Here is a 20243-nt window from a genome sequence, read left to right as displayed (position 1 = left end):
TAGTGAATTGGTGCATAATGAGGTGCGAGAGCAGACAGTTCTGCCACATCTTTTAATTTGCAAACCTACTTGGGGCAAGCAGGGAAGAAGATGGGCATGAAGAATACTTACAAATATAAGTAAATCACAAAATATTAGTTTGTTTCTTCATAGGTCAAATGCAAATACTTTATTTCAAAAATATGTAATCTAAATTTGTTTTTTTGTGTATCCTTAATAATAGGTTTTATATTGATCTTAAATGCAGCATATGTATTTTGTTTCTGTGGTGAATGTTCTAAATGTCATTTAAAATTTAATTGCAAAATGCATTTGTATTTGGAATGATATCTCTGAACATTCTAATATTAATCAAAATAATATATGTAGGACTAATGTTTCTGTATTAGAGTGCCTTTTACATTGTGATGGCTAAGGTATATGGAGAAGCCATAGGCGATGCAGTGGTTTGGTTTTAGTATTGCTTTTTGTATTGATTTTCATGTCCAATTTGACATGTTTCTGGAGAAACAAATGTGAGCTAGTTGAAATTCACATAGAGCTGCTTTGAAAGAGCATGTTAAGCATGGTCTAGCTGGTTGTCAGATTTGGAAATCAGGTTAGGAAGGGTCATTTTTAGGATTCAGTCTTTAGCAACTTGCAGACGATGCAAAATAGGAAGCATATTCAAATACTGTTGAGGAAAGAATTAGAATGCAAAATTATCTGAAATTCATATGGTAAAATGAAAAGAAGTAGAAAGCACTTAACTGAATAATTACTTGCTAGTCTGTGTTACAGTAAAACAAACATAAAACCAGAATGGGCTGCTGGCAAGTGTGAGGTAGTGACACTTCTGTGCCTCTTCTCTTGCTTTTTCTCAGAGTAGTCTTGCTCTGGGATGTATTCACTTTTTCACTTTATTAAACAAACCGGGGTAAAACATTATTTTCTATGTAAGCAGACCACTCTCACTAACCCGGACATTGTACATAAATCAAGTAATTTGTTATTTAACAAAAAACCAAACATGACTGCTGACGAAACAGTTGGGAGGATAGGGGGCAGCTCTTCTACAAAAGAGGAGACTGAAGGAGTTGATAAGTCCTTTCCTGTACCAAACACATGTAAAGTGGAAAGTGATTGGTTACTTTTCATTTTGTTCCCCATAAAGGTTTTTTTGCTGACTTTTGGAATACATTGCTGAATTTGGAACAATAATTATGATGGTGATGGAAAATATATTTTTAAGTAGCCAGATTTATTTTTTCAAAATTGGTTAACTACCTACAGGATCAACTTATTTACGATTGTGTCATTTTCTAGTTCAATCCTAGATGGGCATGCACTGCAGAGCCTGTCCCTGTCAGAAGGATCATTCTCTTCATCATGCACACTAGTGAAGCCTTGGATGTTAACAGAGCCTGCTAGAGTGATTTTTGTTAAGATGTGCTGCCTCTCAGTCTTTCTGTCCATGTAGCTCCTCTTCCGTTCTTGGCCCCTGCCCTTAGACACTCCTAACAGCAGGAGTCAAAGGCTTCCTACATTCTAATAAATTAAACCTGGGAGTGTTCCTAGGAATTGGTGCTTTATAATTTGTACTCTGAGACAAGTCCCTGGCAGGCTCGGGGTCTGCATTGTGTAACAATTCCTAGGCATTATCAGAATGCTCCAGGCACTACGTGTGGTTCGGAGGTTATGAAAACTGACTGATATAGATGTAGCTGTTCCCTGCCAGCTGGCTTCAAGTGAATGGGAATGTTTCTGGGCACAGATTCATTTCCTAATAGAGATGTAACCTGAGATTCTTTAGTTTCTCCACCTGCACCGGCCTGGAACTATGTTCCATGGCATACTACTGGATATTTTGGAAATAAATGTAGGAGACCCAAATTAATGTTTCTATAACCCTAAAAGAGAAGGTGGAGGTGGAATTTTCATCTGTGTTCAGTTTGTAATTTCCCACAGCAGATGACACCAGATGAGTTATTCAGTGGAGCTTCAATCCTGTTTTCATCCCTGTTACGGTCAATTCCATTTTACGTGTTCATTTTCTGTGGCCCTTTCTGTGAGAATGTCTTTCAGCAGGAGGTGGATGCTTTAGATTGTCATGGTCAGATTTGAATAATTTGTTTGGAGGAAACAGAGCTTCATGGTTTTTGTTTCCTTATAATGACAAAGAATCAGGGCTAGTATTTAGTTCTAGATCAAAAAAGTTAAAAATCTTTATTTACAAACTGAAGTAACAACAGTAGTTACAATCCTGATGCTTCATGGATTGGTTCTACATCTGTCTGCCTGTGAAATATGTTTTGCCACATCTCCATTTAGGCCTTCTCAAGGGAAGCATGGTAATTTTACCAAGGTCAACACCATTTCTTCTACAAGGCTTCTCCATAGTATGACTTTTCTGCAGCGATTGGCTCTAGTTGCTGCCACCTCATTATGGGAAGTAGCTAGCTGCACTTGTTTGGTGACTTAGCTCTTAGAGGATAGTTGAAATATCCGGTGGCCGTAGCATCTTGAGTCTTTTGGATTGTCTATATTTGAGAGGAAGTTTATAGAAGACTTTTGTAATCACCTTTTAGGGATTTTATAATTTCTCTCTGCTACATGTTTCTATCATTTAATATGTCGGTGATAATACTACAAGATACTCTCCATTGTACTCCTGGATAATGTACAGAGGTGTATGTTTCTGTACACCTCCATTTTCCACAGGTTTCACAGCTTCAGTGCTTTCTTAAACAGTCTGGGAGTTTGAGAATTGGGATAACCAGAGTCTCATAGGAGTGGTCTTTGGCTTAGATATTAAAACCTGTTACATGCAGTAATGTCAGATAATGCTGCTCTCCTCTTTATATCAGCAGACAATGAGGTGGAAGAGACCTTTGCAGAAAGCAGTTGATCTGATTTGATTCATTAAGCTTTAAATTCGTCTCTCTCTGATGTACCAATCCAGGCTTGATGCCTGTACAAATTAGGTCAGTTTATGGATCCTGTGAGGATATGGGACAATATCCTTGGGCTTATCTTTTAGAACGTGAAAGGTCAACTTGATGCTTTCAGTTCTTCTGCTCTAGAATTCTGCTGATTATATTTCTCTTTGCCTGATCAGGAACTTTGATCTGTGCTTTGTTCTGGGCTCACTTTCTGCCCAGAATCGTCTGTAAGGTGAGCTGCAGCAATAGTAATGTCAGATAATGCTGCTCTCCTCTCTATTATCAGCAGACAAAGAGGTGGAAGAGACCTTTGCAGAAAGCAGTTGATCTGATTTGATTCATTAAGCTTTAAATTCGTCTCTCTCTGATGTACCAATCCAGGCTTGATGCCTGTACAAATTAGGTCAGTTTATGGATCCTGTGAGGATATGGGACAATATCCTTGGGCTTACCTTTTAGAACGTGAAAGGTCAACTTGATGCTTTCAGTTCTTCTGCTCTAGAATTCTGCTGATTATATTTCTCTTTTCCTGATCAGGAACTTTGATCTGTGCTTTGGTCTGGGCTCACTTTCTGCCCAGAATCATCTGTAAGGTGAGCTGCAGCAATGGTAATCATGTTGGACAAGCCACTTATTTCAAGATCATACGAAAAGCACCAGAATGCTACATTTATTCTAGATACTCTTCAATCCATGTAGTATGGGTTTCACTCACTTTCTTGCGTGGATGCTGCAGTGGCTTCTGGTATGAGCACCCTTAAAATAGTCTCTAACTAGAAGTATCCTAGGTACTAGTAGGAAAGATGATGCAAGATACACCTACGTGGTTGAAAAGACCCCTTTCCAAACTACTGTACATACTGAAGCAGGTATTCCAGGATGTCAGGATCTGAAATCAGCCCAAGTATCAACTTGGTCACCTTTGGCTTTCACAAATAGAGAATTCCTCAGTAAGATGGGAATAGTACCAATTTACAGTTCCTAAAGGGTCTATTTGTGATGCAGTGTTCAGGGTGGGGACTTTCTCAGCAGAGATAAAGATACCTGTAATACAATTTTGCCTGTTCTGAGTACAGCTTTGGTGTTTTCACACCACTGATACGGGCCTCAAAATTGGCTTGAGGAACGTTCTGGCATGTTGATAGTGAGCATGCAGCTGTGCAACTCGGTTATCTTGTAACCTTATATTTCATTTTTGCACTGGTAACTAGATTACTTGGGTATAAATTTTGTAGTTGGGCATATCTGTGTTTGGAGAATGAACAGAAGTGTCTCTTTCTATCATTTCTCTCTTTGAGTGAAATTGGGGTGGTTCTGACTTCTGATAGGATCCTTTACCTTTCTGGATATAATGCAAATTCTGGTTGAATGAGAATCAAACCAAAAATCTGTTTAAATTGCTCTCCTTGTATTTTGAAATCTTAGCGTAAAGTGTATATTTTTCAGGGCAATATTCAAAATTATTAATACTTGATTGTGATAAAGTTTTATATGAAGTAATTTGAAAATCTCCACATAATATTTACTGGGCTAATGTTGCACTACATTTATGTATATTTTGGAGTTTTCAGATGAGAAGTCAAAGACCAAATGCATGTAAGTGGGAGATCCCTCTGTTGTTCCCAGACAACTAAGAATAAAATTGATAGTGGAGGATCCTGTTGTTACTGTCCGTGTTGTTTCCCTGCTTAAATAAAGGGAGGTACTCAAATGAGCACCATTTTGGGAGTCATGTAAGATCCATTTGTTTAATATTGCAGCAGTCATTCACTGATTTACAGCAGGGGTTGAGGGGGTTTTGGCCCATTCATGAGTAGGGTTTAGCATTGCCTGAGTGTTCCAGGTCAGGCACTGCAATAGGGAGCCCTGTGGCTGCAACAGCCTTCCCGTCCCCATCTGGAATTGGAACCTGACTTCATAGATGCTGTAAAGACATAACAGAAAGATCTTGCAGTTGGTAATTCAGGTAGAAACACACTATTTGTAGTCACTACCACCTTGTTCCTGCATGAAAAGTTCATACTTGGTCTTCCTATTTTTTTTTTGCCTTCCACATTTAAGGGCAAAACTTTATTTTACTTAATTGGGAGCAGTAAGTATTGGTGAAAGCAGAGTTGGGCTTATTTGGTAGTCTCATTTTTCAAAGACACTGTCAAATGTGAATATCTTTAAAGAATCAGTTATCTTAGAGGAATGTTTCATTAAACATTGCATCTAGATAGTTGATTGAAGAGATCTGTTTCACAAAATTCTGCTTTTTACACAGAGTATGTTGCAAAGTATACTTTCTTATCATTGGTATGCTAAAAGTGTACTTGAATTGCAGATTTAGCTTTGCTCAAATATTGGATTGGGTTTTTTAAGGAAAAAAAATGTAAAAGCTGGATAGTATTAAATCTTCCTAATAAGCTAGTCTCTCTTCCACTTAATTTGTGCTTTTGTTGTGGCTAACAAATAATTTGCTGTATGGGTTTTTCTGTACACCATTGATAGAATATATAAGCTTGTCATCCTAGTGTGCTGGAAATGCTACACTCAAATCAAGTGCTCCTTTCTGGTTTTGTATATCCTCACCTGCTCCTCACTGTAAATCATTGAGATGTCAAGAGCAGTGATTAATTAAGCTGCACGTGCAAGTGCTTTTTTTCACCTGTCAAGTAGGAAGAAAACTTACTATAGTGAATTGTGTGATGCTGTTTAATTCATTTCTTTTTATTCCCAGCTCTGAGGTTTGCAGAAATATTTTACAGTCTTTTTTTCATTAACATTTCTGTATTAATAGCATGGTGTGAGTTGGGAGCTACGACTATCCCAAATTATACTAGGGGAAGGATTATATTTAAGGATCTGGCAACATTTATAAATAATCGCGGTCTCGAGGCTGCATGTGTTTTTATCTCACGCTAGTCAAGTGACTTTAAACTGGCTTCTTATTTAAATAAACCAATTAATAGTGCATAACTGCCTATCAGTTTCTTATTTATGTGTATGTATTGTACTATATATGTAATTTTATTGGAATTTGAAAAGCTTGGGATGTTTTTCACACTCTTTGGGGCAAACAATGAAATTAAATTGTATAGTGATCTTAATCTATTATTAAAAGGTCCTGGAAAAGGAAGATTACAAGGTAGATTCAGGTTTTGAATCGGTTTTGCCATTGGTTTAGCAGCGGGTGGGCAGGCAGATGCCTGCTCAGAGTAGAACCTATTGCCATTTTTCACCATTGATAGAGTAGCCTTTCAGAGTCAATGAGCTCTGTCAATGTGAGCTTGTCAAGGCTACAACTTCATAGACCTGAGAGGCGGTTTGAGAGGTCAGCCCTTTTCAGGTTTGCTGTGATGCAAATGAACTTTAATGCTTAAACAACTATTGGAATTTTTATGTCTGCTCCTTGTTCTTTTTTCTTCACAAAGTCATTGACGAGACATTCAGTGCTTTTTAAATTGGAAGTTGCATTGTGCTAAAGACCTAGTACAGATTTACGGAGGGCTGAAAGCAGTTAGATCATGTTCTTTTCATGGTGCGATTAGAATCAAATCGATTTCCCTACAGCCTTCAGCATTCAGATGGCAATTTTAACAAAGCTTGGGGGCTAGACAAGGGACAAAACGACTGAACTGAATGTTAATTACACTCTGCAGCCTTATTTTCTTTTGATTTGGAGCTGACTGGCAACTAAATTAACAAAAGTGTGACCATAACTGCTGCCCTATTTTCATTTAAAAGGAGAGCAGACTCTAAAAGGCTATCTTTACAAAGAAACAAGTGAGGTCTACTGATTATTGTTAAAGGGCACTGTCTTTAAAAACATAATAATAACAATAACCTCAAAAATACTCAATTCCCAATTGATGTGATAAATTAGTCACTGGTACATCCACCTTCTGATAATTCTTTGACTTGCGCTTTTTAAAATAAAACACGGTAAAAAATTCAGTGTAATGATTACTCATAGATAGCAATGATCTAATTTTAATCATGTGACCACGGTACATGCTTAGATGTGTTTCCCCACAACTGCTTTGGTGTTAAAGTAGAGAGAAACCGGTGTTTGAAAACCGAGATGTTAATATTTGGTGGGAAAGGAATAGTTTGTTGTCGAATTTTTATTTTTCCCGAGACGTTCTTGTTCTCGTGACAGCATTTAGTTTGATTTGCTAAGGTTCATTTACAGTACTTGTATTTTGTAGTAATAACAGCAAGATGCTTTCTCATCCCTTCCCCTCACCCCTCTCTGCCTTGTAAGGAAGCTGCAGCTGCACTAAGTTGTATTTGATCCTTGTCATTGCTCCGTCCTTTTGCACCTGCAGCTCTGTTGGTCTCATCTTAACACCTGGCACCATGAATTATCCTCTTTTTATTCATAGTCAGTAGCAAATCCCATTTAGAGCTAAGCAGTATATATTCTGGCAGTCAAATGACCATAAATGTCAGAATGTATTTCTCAAATGTAAATATAACTGAATAATTATATTCAGAATGCTGTGAAACTTTACAGCACAGAATGTCCTCTAATACTAGCGTGCATAATCTTAAAAAGCTGGGCAGAGCAGCTTTCAGGATTCTCCATCTGAAGGATCAAGCGTGGAAAACATAGGCAGTAAAACTGCTTTAGAATGCTAAATATCGGGTTTACTCTTTATACAAATCACAGATTTAGTAATATTCACTTGTGCAATTCACTGTAACTGTCTGCATTTGTTTTTCAGTCTCTAAAATCTGGATATAAAAGTAGCAAAAAAATTATCTCTCGTTCAGAGTATTGCATATTTGTACTTGACCTACAGGATTGCAAAATAATTCGCAACCTTTGTCAGTTTAGATGCCGACCTTCTTAGAAGCAGTGTGTTTAGAGCACTGGTACTGGGGGAGCAGTGCTCCTGCTTTTGTACTTAAATCCCTTCAAAATTTCTGTGGTTTTAAACTTATAACTGCTATAAGAACCGGAAAGCATATATCCGAACAGTTTTTGTTCCAAAGTGGTTGAAGATAGTTATTTGGGTGTCATAAAAAGTTGTTTCTGTTCTAGTTACTATTTAATACCGGAGAAGTTTTGATAGTACCACAGACCACCCTGTACTCAGTCACTGTCCTGTACCTCTCTCCTTTTCACACAAAAGCAGCTGCAAAACAAAGTTTTTCTAAAACCAGTCAAGAGTAAAATTCTTTCTCATTTGTCTTCCAGACACGAAGATCGATTGAGAAGTTATTAGAATGGGAAAACAATAGGTTATACCACAAGGTGAGTGCCGCAGGGAGCAGCTTCGTACTGTTGGAGTTTGAATTGCACAGTATGGAAACAGATGCTTTTGTTGAACGAAAAATATGAAAGGTGGACAAATGGGCTAGTCTGTGTGCTGCAATAAAATACAGCTCATTTTTCTTCTTTTTCTTTCCTCCTTGTCTAGCTGTGCTTGCATTGGAGACTAAGCAAAAGGAAATGTGAAACGAATAACATGATGGAATATGTAAGTTAAAGGGCTGTTTTGTGAGTTTCTCTATTAAATGATCATTTATTTTGCTTCTGATCTTATTCTTTTCATGATTATTAATCAGTAAAGGTGTCAGGAGCTTAATCGCCTGAGTGCAAGGATTTTCTACGGTTCACAGATGCATGGTTTCATGTGCAGGACTGATTTATAAAGTTATGAATGACTTGAAAACAAGGCTTCACTGTGTTCTGAAAAATAATAAATTAATTGCCAAGATAAAATAGCTTGAACATGTGCTGATGGAGTGTGAAATTTTAGATGCTGTATAAAGAATAACCACAACTTTGGTTACGCAGCAAGTCAGATATGGCTGTTTTATATAATGCTAATCAAGTCTAAAAGTATGGAAGAAGACCTTTCAACTAAGCTGTTGGAGCTTAAGAAACCTTTAGCCTTTTTAGATTTTAACTGCCCCTTACCTCAACTGTCTTGAAAGTATCTTTATCTCCAATTGGCGTCACTAAAATATTTTTAAGTCAGTCTCTGGAGTTTTAACTTAGTTCAGTCTTTGACTGAGATTCCATAAATCCTTCTTGGAAATATACAGTGAGAAGTTATATGCGATTTAAAATGAATGATGTCCAGTGTGGGATTTCAATTTGTTTAGCTTGCAACCTTCTTTTTTGGTGCTGTTTTTATTTTCAAAATATCCTGGAGCTACATAGAATGGGATGAAATTAAGCTGCTAAAATGCAAGAAACAGTAGAATTTGCATAATTTCTTTTAAAGGGTTAACTTTTTAAAAATAAATATTAGCTTTTGAGAAATATCCACTCAATTAGTTCTAACCTATCTGTGATCTTTCATTACATGGTACTTAGTCTATTCTTTGAAACAAAAAAAGATATCACGCATGTAAGAATTTTAAAAGTGATTAAATAGTTGAAAATTATACTAAAAGAGTCTTTTTCCTTTAGTTTTCCCCTTTTTCCTGTTTCTACATTAGATCTTATTTCTAGCCTGAAACATAAGATCTTTAAAATGCATTTTTTACAGAATGGCTCTTTTCAGTTCACTGGATAAGTAGACTTTTGGTAACATCTATTCTACTTTTTGTTTGTTTATACGTACAAGATATAATTGAAAATGGAATAAAGCAAATTTCAGAAAGTAGATTTGAGCTTTATCTAAGTGAAGATGATTTTATTTCAGTGAAAATTTTGTTTTTCTACAGGAAAACATTGTCATGTCCAATGCTTTACAGGTTCAATTGATAACACATACAATGCTAGTTTTGTAAATACCATCGCCCAGCAACGTTTACAGATGAACATGCATTTTTCTAAATAGAATTTAAAATCATTTGACCTGTTTGCATTAATAATGTGTAAGCATGGACATGTAGTTTTACAGAGTAAAGCTAGAATATTTTATTTTCAATTTGTGAAACATCTAATATATTATTTCTGGATATTTTTCATGTGAACGCTTTAACAAAACTTCTCTGTACCATTTTCTCATTTTCAGTGAATCGATTTGCCAGTCTTTTAAAAGCTACCCTTAATGTCATTTTAATTATTTAATTTTAAATAATAAACATTTATTCTCAATTTTTTTCAAAACAAGTGATTTAAATTAAACTCTCGTACCCCAAACTTGCTGCTTTGCCAATTTGAGGTTCTAAATCCACTGTTTAGATGCTAACTTAAATAATTAAGTAAATTAAATGAAGACAAGACAGTATTATACCTTTGGCCTAAACACAGTGTTCCAGCTTTACTTTTTTGCTCCCTTTTTGAAACCTTGCGTGAATATCAGGAGCCCTGGTATCTCTGAAGCATCCAGTGGTTGACTCATGTCAGTGATCAATGGATTTTGAGTAGTTTGCATCACTTCTGAAAATAAATCACTTTTGAATATCTCTAAACATAAAATTATGCACCTGATTTTGATACTATTTCAAAAGTGATCAGAGGATTATGACTTTTTTGATGTTCAGTATGCAATCAGATATAGAAGCATTTATTCTTTAAGCACCCAAGGTGTGTTCTCCTTTCAATCAAAAACATTTAAAAATTCTTTTTTAACTACTTAGAAAGGCAAGCTTCTCTTACACATAAAATCCATAGTTGTGTTACCAGATGCATTTGTTTATGAATGCAGTCATGCTGCTGTATTATGACTGTCTCTCTGAAGAAAGAAAATGCAGAAGTGAACATTTTCTTTAAGCTTTCAGTTTAAAGTAGGATAAATTCTTAGATTGTATTCTGGAGCGTACCCTACCCAGTGTACAGAGCTCAGAAATATGTATTTGAAATTTGAATTTGGACCATAAGAATAATCATGCAAAAGCATTAGTTGAGTCTCCTGTTAACCACTTGCAGATTTGTTAAGTATGGGAACTTTGCAAAGCTTGATACACCTTTCTATACAAGTTGTTTCGAACTATAAACATGATTTAAAATCCTATAGTAAGTGGAAACAATTTTGAAGTAAAGAGAATTGCACATCTAATTGAAAATTGACTCTGCATACATCGTGCCTTCTGTTTTTTTGAAATGAATATGTTTATCACTCATATTTTTCCTAATAAATGAATTATGTTCAAGAATAATTATGTAGTAACTTATTTCATTTTTTTTTAGATGTGTTAGGTGTTGGTAGGCAAACCAATTAAATTTTTGTGAATTAGCATTGTGATAGACAATAGGATTGTTGCTATCTTTCATTTAATATATATTTGTTTTCTTTTTATACAGGTCATCCTTATAGAATTTTTACCAAAGACACCGATTTTTCGACCAGATTAGTATTTGATTTATTTATAGAGACTTATTCAAGTATGTTGTCTTTCCAATGGTGCCTTGCTTGGTGCTCTCCTGGTGGTAACATAGCATTGGTTCTACAGAATCTTGTGGTGTTTTCATTCTTTTTTGTTTGGTTTTTTTTTGTTTTGTTGTTGTTTTGTTGTTTTTTTTTTTTAAATAAGAGCATGTTCTAAGTGCATTTGGTCAAAGTCTGCAAAGTCATTTCACGCAAATGTTAACTACTACTTAAGTTATTGTTACTTTTACTACTTCTGTTTATTAATGTATCTTGATTTTCGAAGAGTCTTTTATATGTGTGCGCGCGCGTGTGTACATATATATATTACTATAAATACACAGCTGAAAATGGTATATAAGTGAGCAGGTATTTTTTTATCCCAAAATGACACAACTGATTGACTGTATGTTGTGTAAGTCCTTTTAATCACTCATTTACATGCTAAAGTACCTTCTAAGATCTTCCTAAACTTTTGTCAGTGACTAGTCAATTGTAAATATTTTTATTTCTTTTTGGGACATTGGCTAGTCTCTTCCAACAAAAGAAGGAGATGAAGTTCTTTTTGAAACTGTGCTTTTTTGGAAACCAAATGTCATTGCATTAGTAGAAGTCTCTGTGCTTTTCATTAAGAAGTCCTGTCAGCTGGTTCTGAAAAACATTCTAATGTAAGGGTTAAAAAAAAAATATAAAGGCAGCAAAATAGAATTATTTTACTCAGACTAGAAGAATCACTGAGAGAATTGCATGCAGCTGGTTAGTGGAACTCAAGATCACAAAAATATGTTAGTATTGCAGTTTATAATGTAGGTGTTTTAATTCAGGCTAATGCCATCTATCAGCTTTATTCCTACTGTTTACCAGATCCTGTACACAGGGGTGCAGAAGGACTTGTTTTACTAAAACTTACTGTCCGAGAGGACCTTTCAGGGGTTTTTTTTTGTTTGTTTTTTTGTTTTAAAGCCACATAAGCAGAAAAAAGTTACTGAAGAAATCTTGAACATTACAGTTCCAGATGCAAATGCAGATGCCATGTATTAAAAATAATTAAAGCAGGGTACACTGGGCAACAGTGTAAGTTTAAATGTGTTCAGTAATTATTTATTGCACCCTTGCTTCTGCTCATTTTGGTTTACAAAGCTTATTTTCTGCACAAGTGTAAGACTTTTTAAACTGGATATATGATAAATGCTTGGGTCAGGCCAGTTGTATTTTGTTTCTTGTAGTTATATCTTAGTTGTACATATCTTCACACATAGCTGTTGTTTTTTTTTTTTTTAAATTGCAACTCAATCATACTTTTAAATTTGCTTTAGGTATCTGAAATTACTGTACATGAACATTAATGTAAGTTAAGAATATGTTCCTTGTACAGTTGCGGTAGCAAGCAATAATGTGAATATAAGAAAAAAAAAAACCAGATATACTCTGCTTAATATTTGTATGAATGAAAAGTTGATACCACTACAAGAATAATCTTCTCTTTCTAATCTTTTAAATACAAGTTTTATTTCAAGGTAATATAATACAGGTACCTTGATGCTGTGAACTATTTTTCTATGTCTTCAAAATATTTATTCTCTGTAAAATATTCTTTAGTGAGTATTATACTCCTAAATTGTTGATAGTGGGAGTGGTCTAGAAAGTTTTAAGTTTTCTTAAATCTAAGCCTTCTGTATCCGTTCCCAAAACTCATCCTTTGCTCAGCTTTTGTCTGTGGATTCCTGCTGTTTATTTTGAAAATAGCTCAGCTATGCTTTTCATAGAAGCCTACAGGTGTGTTTCTTTGACTTGATAGAATATGATTTTTAATTAACAAATACCAGTTTCGTGCTGCCCCAGTCCTCTGGGTCCCATAACAGTTTCTCTCCAAAGTAACTGGTTATAGTTAAAAAAAAATATCAATTTCAACCTCTTCTTTAGTACAAATCTGGCTCTGCCCCACTCCCCCTCTCACTCAGAAGTATTAGTTGTAATCTCAGACCACTTTCAGGCTGCGAGGGAAGCCAGAAGCCAACATTGATGTCTGCTGAGATTGTAGGGGCTGGATGTGCAGGGGAGAGGTTGGAATTGAACAGAAATGATCACTGGTGATAAATACTGATGGCCAGGAATATAGGTTGATTTCTTCAAGTGTCAGTTCTAATGAAATTAATATTGAATCATACAAGGTCTAGATTTTACTATCAAAATTCTCAGTTGATAGGTTCGTGTCACGGATGCAGTTTCCCACCGGTGGGTCGTTAGTGTGGAGGGATAGATTGGATGTGGTTTGCGCTAATTTCGTAGCAGCACCGCATTCAGCGCGAGCCATTTACCTTAGTTTACTACCCAAACTTCCCACGCCACATTCTGTGACACCACGACTACCTTGCCAGCAGCACCCAAACCTACCTACACTAGAGCTAATTGGAGTGTGATGTGTGCTGGAACCGGAGCACTGACTACAGCGTGGCTCAGGGGCTTCGAAAAAGTATCTCATTAGTGAAGCTTCCACGTAAGTGGTAGTTCTGGTTAAGATCTTGTCTACTTTCAGGTGCATCAGCTGTCATCTACTTGGCTGGCAGGCATTTCTGTATTTTAACTATGACTTTCTCTCCAAGAATTCTAGTACAGGGGTCCAAAGCAGAGCTCCGAGCAAATAAAAAGTTAAATCTCTTAGCAAGGAGGCCAGAGTAATTGCCTCTTAAAGCATTTCTGATTTTTATTGAAACAATGTCTCAGATTTAAAATGCAACCAGGAGGCTTGAAAAACTGTTTTTATATATAAAAAGATGAGTCTTGCTCAAAAGTGCTGCTCTCCTGATGAAGTAGTACACTCGGCTAGTAAGAATGTTATAAAACATTTTCATACAATCCCTTTCAATTCATTAATTACAATGAAAGAAATTGAACATGGCAGGAACTTTAATCAACTCTTTAATGCCTGCAGCAGTCGTCAGGATTTTCTTTTGATGTTGTTTCTAAAATACTGAATCTATTTATTTTGTGTGCTACTGAGAAGACATACGTTCCCTCTTTTTTTATCTAATTGGCAAAGGATGAAGTTGCAACAGTTTGAGCAGGCCAGAAACTCTAGTCAGACTTCAGGACACAGCCTACTCTTTGTTAAAATAAATATTACATTGTACTAATCTGTTCAGCTTCTTGCAACTCAGTAATTCCTACAAATAATCTTATCTATTTCAAATTTTCCTCTAATAGTAAGAGTTAGGTACCCACCTGATAGTCATCATTTAACAAATGATGATAATTATGTCTGTCTCACCTTTAGCCTGAAAAACTAATGGTAAATGCATCAATGATTCCCTATGAAGGCTAATTAGTATTTTTAGGTGTAATGGCCTTTAACTGGCCAATAAAGGTTTCTTTGTTACTGTAATATAATCACAATCAATTATTTTTAATCTTTTTAGTTGTAGGAAGAAATGAGTCCTGAGGGGAAAAAGACTTTCTGTCTGACCCTACATGAAGAATTCTGTAGAGCTCATCTGTTGTTAAACAGCTGTGATTTGAAGCTTATTCTGAGATTGGCAAACTTCTCCAGAAATTAAAATGTTTGTGGAGATAGGTTACACGAAGTCAGTAAACTTTTTGTAATAGCTCAGTAAGAATCGTTATAATAAACTATGTATGCAAATCCAAAAATGTCCATGGCAAATCTGCAATTTCCCATGGTCCTCAAAACCGAGTAGATTGTAAAAACTTTTTACAGTACTTAGGTGTAAATTATAATCTCTGAATAAATTTGTTAAATGATACTTTATTTTGGTAAATCTCAAGGCAATGGTGTTTAATTGTAACACTCTCTCTCTGAGATACAACCTTACTGAAAAGTCAGTTTTCTTTTTTTTTGTTTTTTTTCTAAAAGTCATTATTTAGCCCTGAAGGTTGTAGAGAACAGCTTTAAAATGCAATCTGTAACTGCTCAGAAGCCAGAAGGCAAAGAAAAAGAACTTGTCTTTATTCCCTTCCCTCCACCCCCCACCCCAAAGTCTTAATTTTAAATCGGTCCCCTTGTTTTGGGAGCCCAAGCTTATGGTTTTTGAGCAGCTGGCAATAATGCAAATTGTCCACCAAAAAACCCCATTTGAATTCTGAACAATTTAAAAAGATCACTTTAATTGAAGAGGCAAAAGACTTGTTAAGCAAAGAAAATCCCTGGTTCTTTTAAGTTCTCCCAGCACTGCTGTTGAGTAATTAAAAGAAGGATCATGATGACCCTACATTAGGTCAAAATCCAGATGATTTTATGTAAAGGAAATGCTCAATTAGAGAGGTCTCGGAGCCCCAAATGTCTTGGATTCATAGTAGCAACTTATTAAGGGTAAGTGGTGCTGGCTAGTTTTGTATCCGTGACTAAAATCATTTATGTTCCTCTTCAGCAACCTTGCTTATGAAAAGAAAGCATTTTGGAAATAAGATCTGTATTCATCACCGCTAATTTGCTGTAATTTCTGTGCTGCTTCTCCCTAAAGCCACATTGCATTTCCATCACAAACAGCTAAGTGTATGATCATTACAATGCCTTTAATAGCCATATTGTAGGTAGAAATATTAACTTCTCAGGGACTAATAGGAAATATGAAAATGGAGTTAATGAGCTGAATGCCTATCTGCATGAAGGCTTATTTTGCAAATGGCACCCTAGAAAACTTCTGATTGTAATATGCATGACCATTATGAATGTTATCAATATACAGCTATGAGAGCTCCCTTTACCCTGTATTATTAGGCTGCTGAATGTCAAAGTATGTTGGATAAGGATAAATGAATTTTTTTTCTGATTTGGATAGAGTCGTTATTTCTAACGGTGCTACCTTCTTAATTCCTGTGTTTATTCTTTGTGAAGTTCTCTCTGTAGGTTGGGTGAATCAGGGGATACTGGTGTAACGAGAAAACAGTATCATTCTTCTTAAGGAACTGGGAAAGTCTCAATGGGAGAAGCACTCTAGAAGCAAAAACTTTCACTGCTGAAAACACCACACCTTTAATCTTCATTAGTTACAGATATCCATTTGGGTAGTTTTGTTGGTAACGGTATTTTACAGTTCATTAATTTTTGAACTTCATCTTTTTGCACACTGGTGTTTCAGTCAGCATGGGCTGAATTAGAGGCTATTTTTGAAAAATAAAAGACTCCTTGCATGAAACTTCCTATGCTGACAGTTGTGCTGGTGTGTGTATCTCCACCACATGACACCTAGGTAACACATCTCTTATAAACTAAATTTTATTGTTTTCATGGAAGGTAGCATTTAAAAAATTCTCATACTTTAACTCATTAATATTTTGTTAAAATTTAGTTTCTTAAGATTCATAAATGCTTGACTCCTCAGAATGCAACAGACCATTAGGAAACATTTTCTGAGGCAAAGGATGAAACATAGGAATTAGGAGAAGCAACACCCAAAAGATTGAGAGGATTATGTTTGGAATTATTCGAGTGTGATGGAAAATAGGCTTGAACTATATAAAATGGTATTGAATAATGAAAGTTAAGTAAAAGCTAGCAATCCAGTAATTATGTAGACTGTCTTGATTTCTATTACATTTTTTTTTTAAACAAGTGTGTTGTTAATTTGTTATGGTTATACCCTGATTAATAGACAATTCTGCTGTTATGCAGATTTGGAGCTTAAGCTTCCTTCTAAACTCGGCATCTCTTAGTTTAAAATATCCAGACCAAAACAGAATGGCTGAGGAGAGCTCTGCAGCGAGTACAGAACAGTCTTTTCCTAAGCTGGAGCCTGTAATGCACGGCTAATTGTTTCCAAAGAAAATTCTTGACTTGTCCAGGCAGCTCCTGTCATGTGACAGTATATCTAAGGCCTGTGAGTGGGATCCAGTTAGGATAATTTTAATTTCAGGTAAGTAAGATAGACTTGTTGTAATTAGTTGTAGCTTTTACAGAGAAGGGAACCATTGACAAATGCTCGCTTTTGGAGGGCAGATAGTAGATTTTTACAGCGTTCATTGAAACGTGCTTTCCTCCCCTCACCACCTTGTTTTTAACTTTATCATTGAAAGTTACTTTGCTTGTGTTGACATCTAGTTAGCAGAAGGGTTTTTTTTTTCCTGTTACAGTGTTTTAAGTTTTAATTTTTAATTTTTTTTTAAATCATGTTTAGATATTTTTTTAGAATGTCAGATGTCCTGATGCAATATAACTGATACTTTTAGTAGCTCTGTGTTTAAACTGATTTCATCGTAGCAATAGAAATATCTCACTCGTTCACTCTAAATGGTTATCTCTGATCCTTCTGTGCTTGCAACAGGCTTTCCAGCTCGTTAGGGTACGCGGTGTGCATGCTCGTTAATATTTTCAATGAGCAGTCCGGTTCAGCGAGATAATAAGGAATGCAGAGCAGTTCCTGATCTGAAAAGTGTCACTCGGATTCTTGTTTCCGTACAAGACTGAATATGGCAAATCAGAATACAAAACTAGTTCCAAACATAATTTTTAAATAGAACAGTAAATTACAAAACAGTGCCTAAATGCTGTGTGCTCAATTAGCCCTGTGTAATTCATGTTGCTTTAAAAGAATTTGCAGAGAATTGCATCGGATTGTGTGTGCTTAGGAAAAACCTGTTAAACGTACCAAGCAGTAATGGTAACTAAGTCGCTGAAGGGATGTAATCTTTCAAGAAGGTAAACTTAAAAAAAAAAATAAAAATATTTTGGACTATGTTATAAATCTATTTCAGGCAGAAAACGCGTAAGCAATAATTTAACCTGGAACTGGATTTTAAGGAAGCTGCTATTTATAGAGAGGCCCAATGGTCATTTTGTCTGTTGGGCATCTCCTTTCATACAGAGTTTAGAAGATAGGGTTGCTGTGATTTCCACTATTGTAACATTCCTCTTCAAATATTTGAAGTCCGGGTGAGAGACTGAAAGCTGAGAGGCCAGTACTGTGTTCACAGGGCGCACGGCTTTGGGAGGAGAAGATAGGAAGAAAAGGACTTTTTTTTTTAAGGCTGCACAATTGTATATATGCATATTTAAGAGTATTTAATCATGTCTGCTAAATTACTGAAGTTAATCTATTGTTGAATTATAGAATATTATTTAATACATCAGCATTGTTTTTTCCTGACCTGACCCAGAATTGGAACGGACTCCAATATAAATTTTTTTAAAGCATTTCTTAAGTTGTATGTATTATAAACTAATAAAATAATTGTTAACCTATCTACTCGGCCTTACTGTTTTTCATCTATCCAATATGTTGGGGGGGGGAGGGTGGTAGGGAGAAGAAGAAAAAGAAAGAACAACCCCAGAAACTTCTGCCTTGCCATACAGAGGTCTCTTCTAACTTCTGGATGATACTTTTTGTCTAAATAAAGAGATAAAAAAATATAAAAGAAATCGAAAATGGTTTGGGCTAATTTAGGTGACACTAAGAGTGAAGTTGCCGAAGTTAGAGGTGTTGCCTGCCGTAAGCGTTTCAAACAGGCTTTTCTTTAAGTCCACATTTGGAGTTCTTTAGGCTTTTCAAGCCCTAGTGGTCGTAGGATTTATTATATGTATTACCGTTAGGGTTGAATAGTAATGTTGAAGCTGTTTGGGTTTTTTTTATACACTAGTGGTCTCAAAGAAGGAATACTTTCCATCTAGTGAGGGCAGACTCCGTTTATTCAGAGGGGAATGGTTCCCATCAGCGTTAGGGTTGTGTTTTTAAGGCAGTCGGATGCGAGATGCCGGATAACCCGAACCTGGGGAGCATAAACCCATCCTGCACCCCCAGGATGGTCTCCATTCTCATCAACTGGATGCTCTTCTGTGCCTGAAACATCTCACCAGTCCGTGGAAAGCTTAGCGGCCTCGTTATAACGTGTGTATAATTATATATATATGTGTGTGTTATACGTGCCCGTGTAGGGGAGGGGAGGGTGCTGCTGGCCGGGGCGGTGGAGCCTTCGGGGGGCTGTTGTAATTTGGGCTGGCAAAAAAAGCGGTATGATACAATGTTGCTGAGCAGAAAAGCGCACGATAGATTTAATGTAGCCAATTGTGTACTTTTGAAAAAAAGAGTAACTGTTCAGTGTGAGTTAATTTTGGATTTTTTCAGCATCTCTCTTTTAGGCTTTGTGCTGCATTCTTCTAGACAAATGCGTATTCCATGTGGGCCACTGTTCTGCTAAATGCTCTCAGTTCTCCTTTTGCAATCAAGATTATGTTGCTAAGGAGATTTTGCTTTTATTGGTGCCATTGATTTGTGTTAATACGTTTTGAATACCTCTCGGTATTCTTCCGTAGACAAGGCCAAAAGAAAAACTTCCCTGAGTTTCCCGATTTACATTACAAATGGAGCGGTGGTGTAATGAAGCCGATATAAAGTGGGCAGTTGAAAGGGAACTAAAGAAGGGCACTCAAGTGAGAAATGAAGAAATGTGCCGAGAGCAGTCTGCGGGCCGCCTTGGGCCCAGCTGCGGGAGCGGGAGCGGGCCCGGGCCGGCGTGGGGACAGCGGGGACAGCCCGCGCCTCCGTCCGCCCGGACCACCCACTCCGGCTCCCCGGATTATACCCCTTTCAGCCCGGGGGACCAGGAGGGAAAGCTCCACTGAGCTGCAGAAACGTGGGCCTCGGCCTCCACCCTGGTGACCTGGGCGCCTGTGCCACCTCCAAGGCTCACCGCCGGCCCTCCTCCCCGTGTCTCCGGGCATGGAACCACCTCCACAGCACCCTGGGGTGATGTGGGGCGACCTGCTCTATCGAGGGTCTGCCATGGCCAGGCTGTGCCCAGAGCCCCTGTTTGGCTGCTCTGTGTGTCCAGTTCTGGGCTCCCCAGTTCCAGGACAGGGAACTGCTGGAGAGGGGACAGCAGAGGCTACAACGATGATGAGGGGCCTGGAGCATCTCTCTTATGAGTAAAGGCTGAGGGACTTGGGTCTTTTTAGTCTGGAGAAGAGAAGGCTGAGGGGCGATCTGAGCAACACTTATAAATACTTAAAGGGTGGGTATTAAGAGAATGGGGCCGGTCTTTTTTCAGTGGTGCCCAGTGACAGGACAAAAGGTAATGGGCACAAACTTGAATATAAAAGTTCCACCTAAACATG

General features: G+C 36.9%; 1 protein-coding gene across 1 annotated transcript in view; it reads left to right on the top strand.

Moving 5' to 3' along the window:
• Positions 1-18378, top strand: part of CHIC2 (cysteine rich hydrophobic domain 2) — a 33427-nt gene extending 15049 nt beyond the window's left edge. Inside the window, exons 4-6 of the mRNA XM_014945604.1 lie at positions 8110-8166; positions 8333-8392; positions 11116-18378. Coding sequence (XP_014801090.1) covers positions 8110-8166; positions 8333-8392; positions 11116-11166 — 168 coding nt within the window. The 3' untranslated portion in view covers positions 11167-18378. The remainder of the gene's footprint in view (positions 1-8109; positions 8167-8332; positions 8393-11115) is intronic.
• Positions 18379-20243: the final 1865 nt, after the last annotated feature.

Source organism: Calidris pugnax, unplaced genomic scaffold (genome assembly GCF_001431845.1).
Source record: "Calidris pugnax isolate Ruff unplaced genomic scaffold, ASM143184v1 scaffold58, whole genome shotgun sequence".
In the NCBI taxonomy this organism is placed as follows: domain Eukaryota; kingdom Metazoa; phylum Chordata; class Aves; order Charadriiformes; family Scolopacidae; genus Calidris; species Calidris pugnax.
Note: the sequence above shows the minus strand (reverse complement) of the source record. Positions and strands in the feature narration are given on the sequence as shown.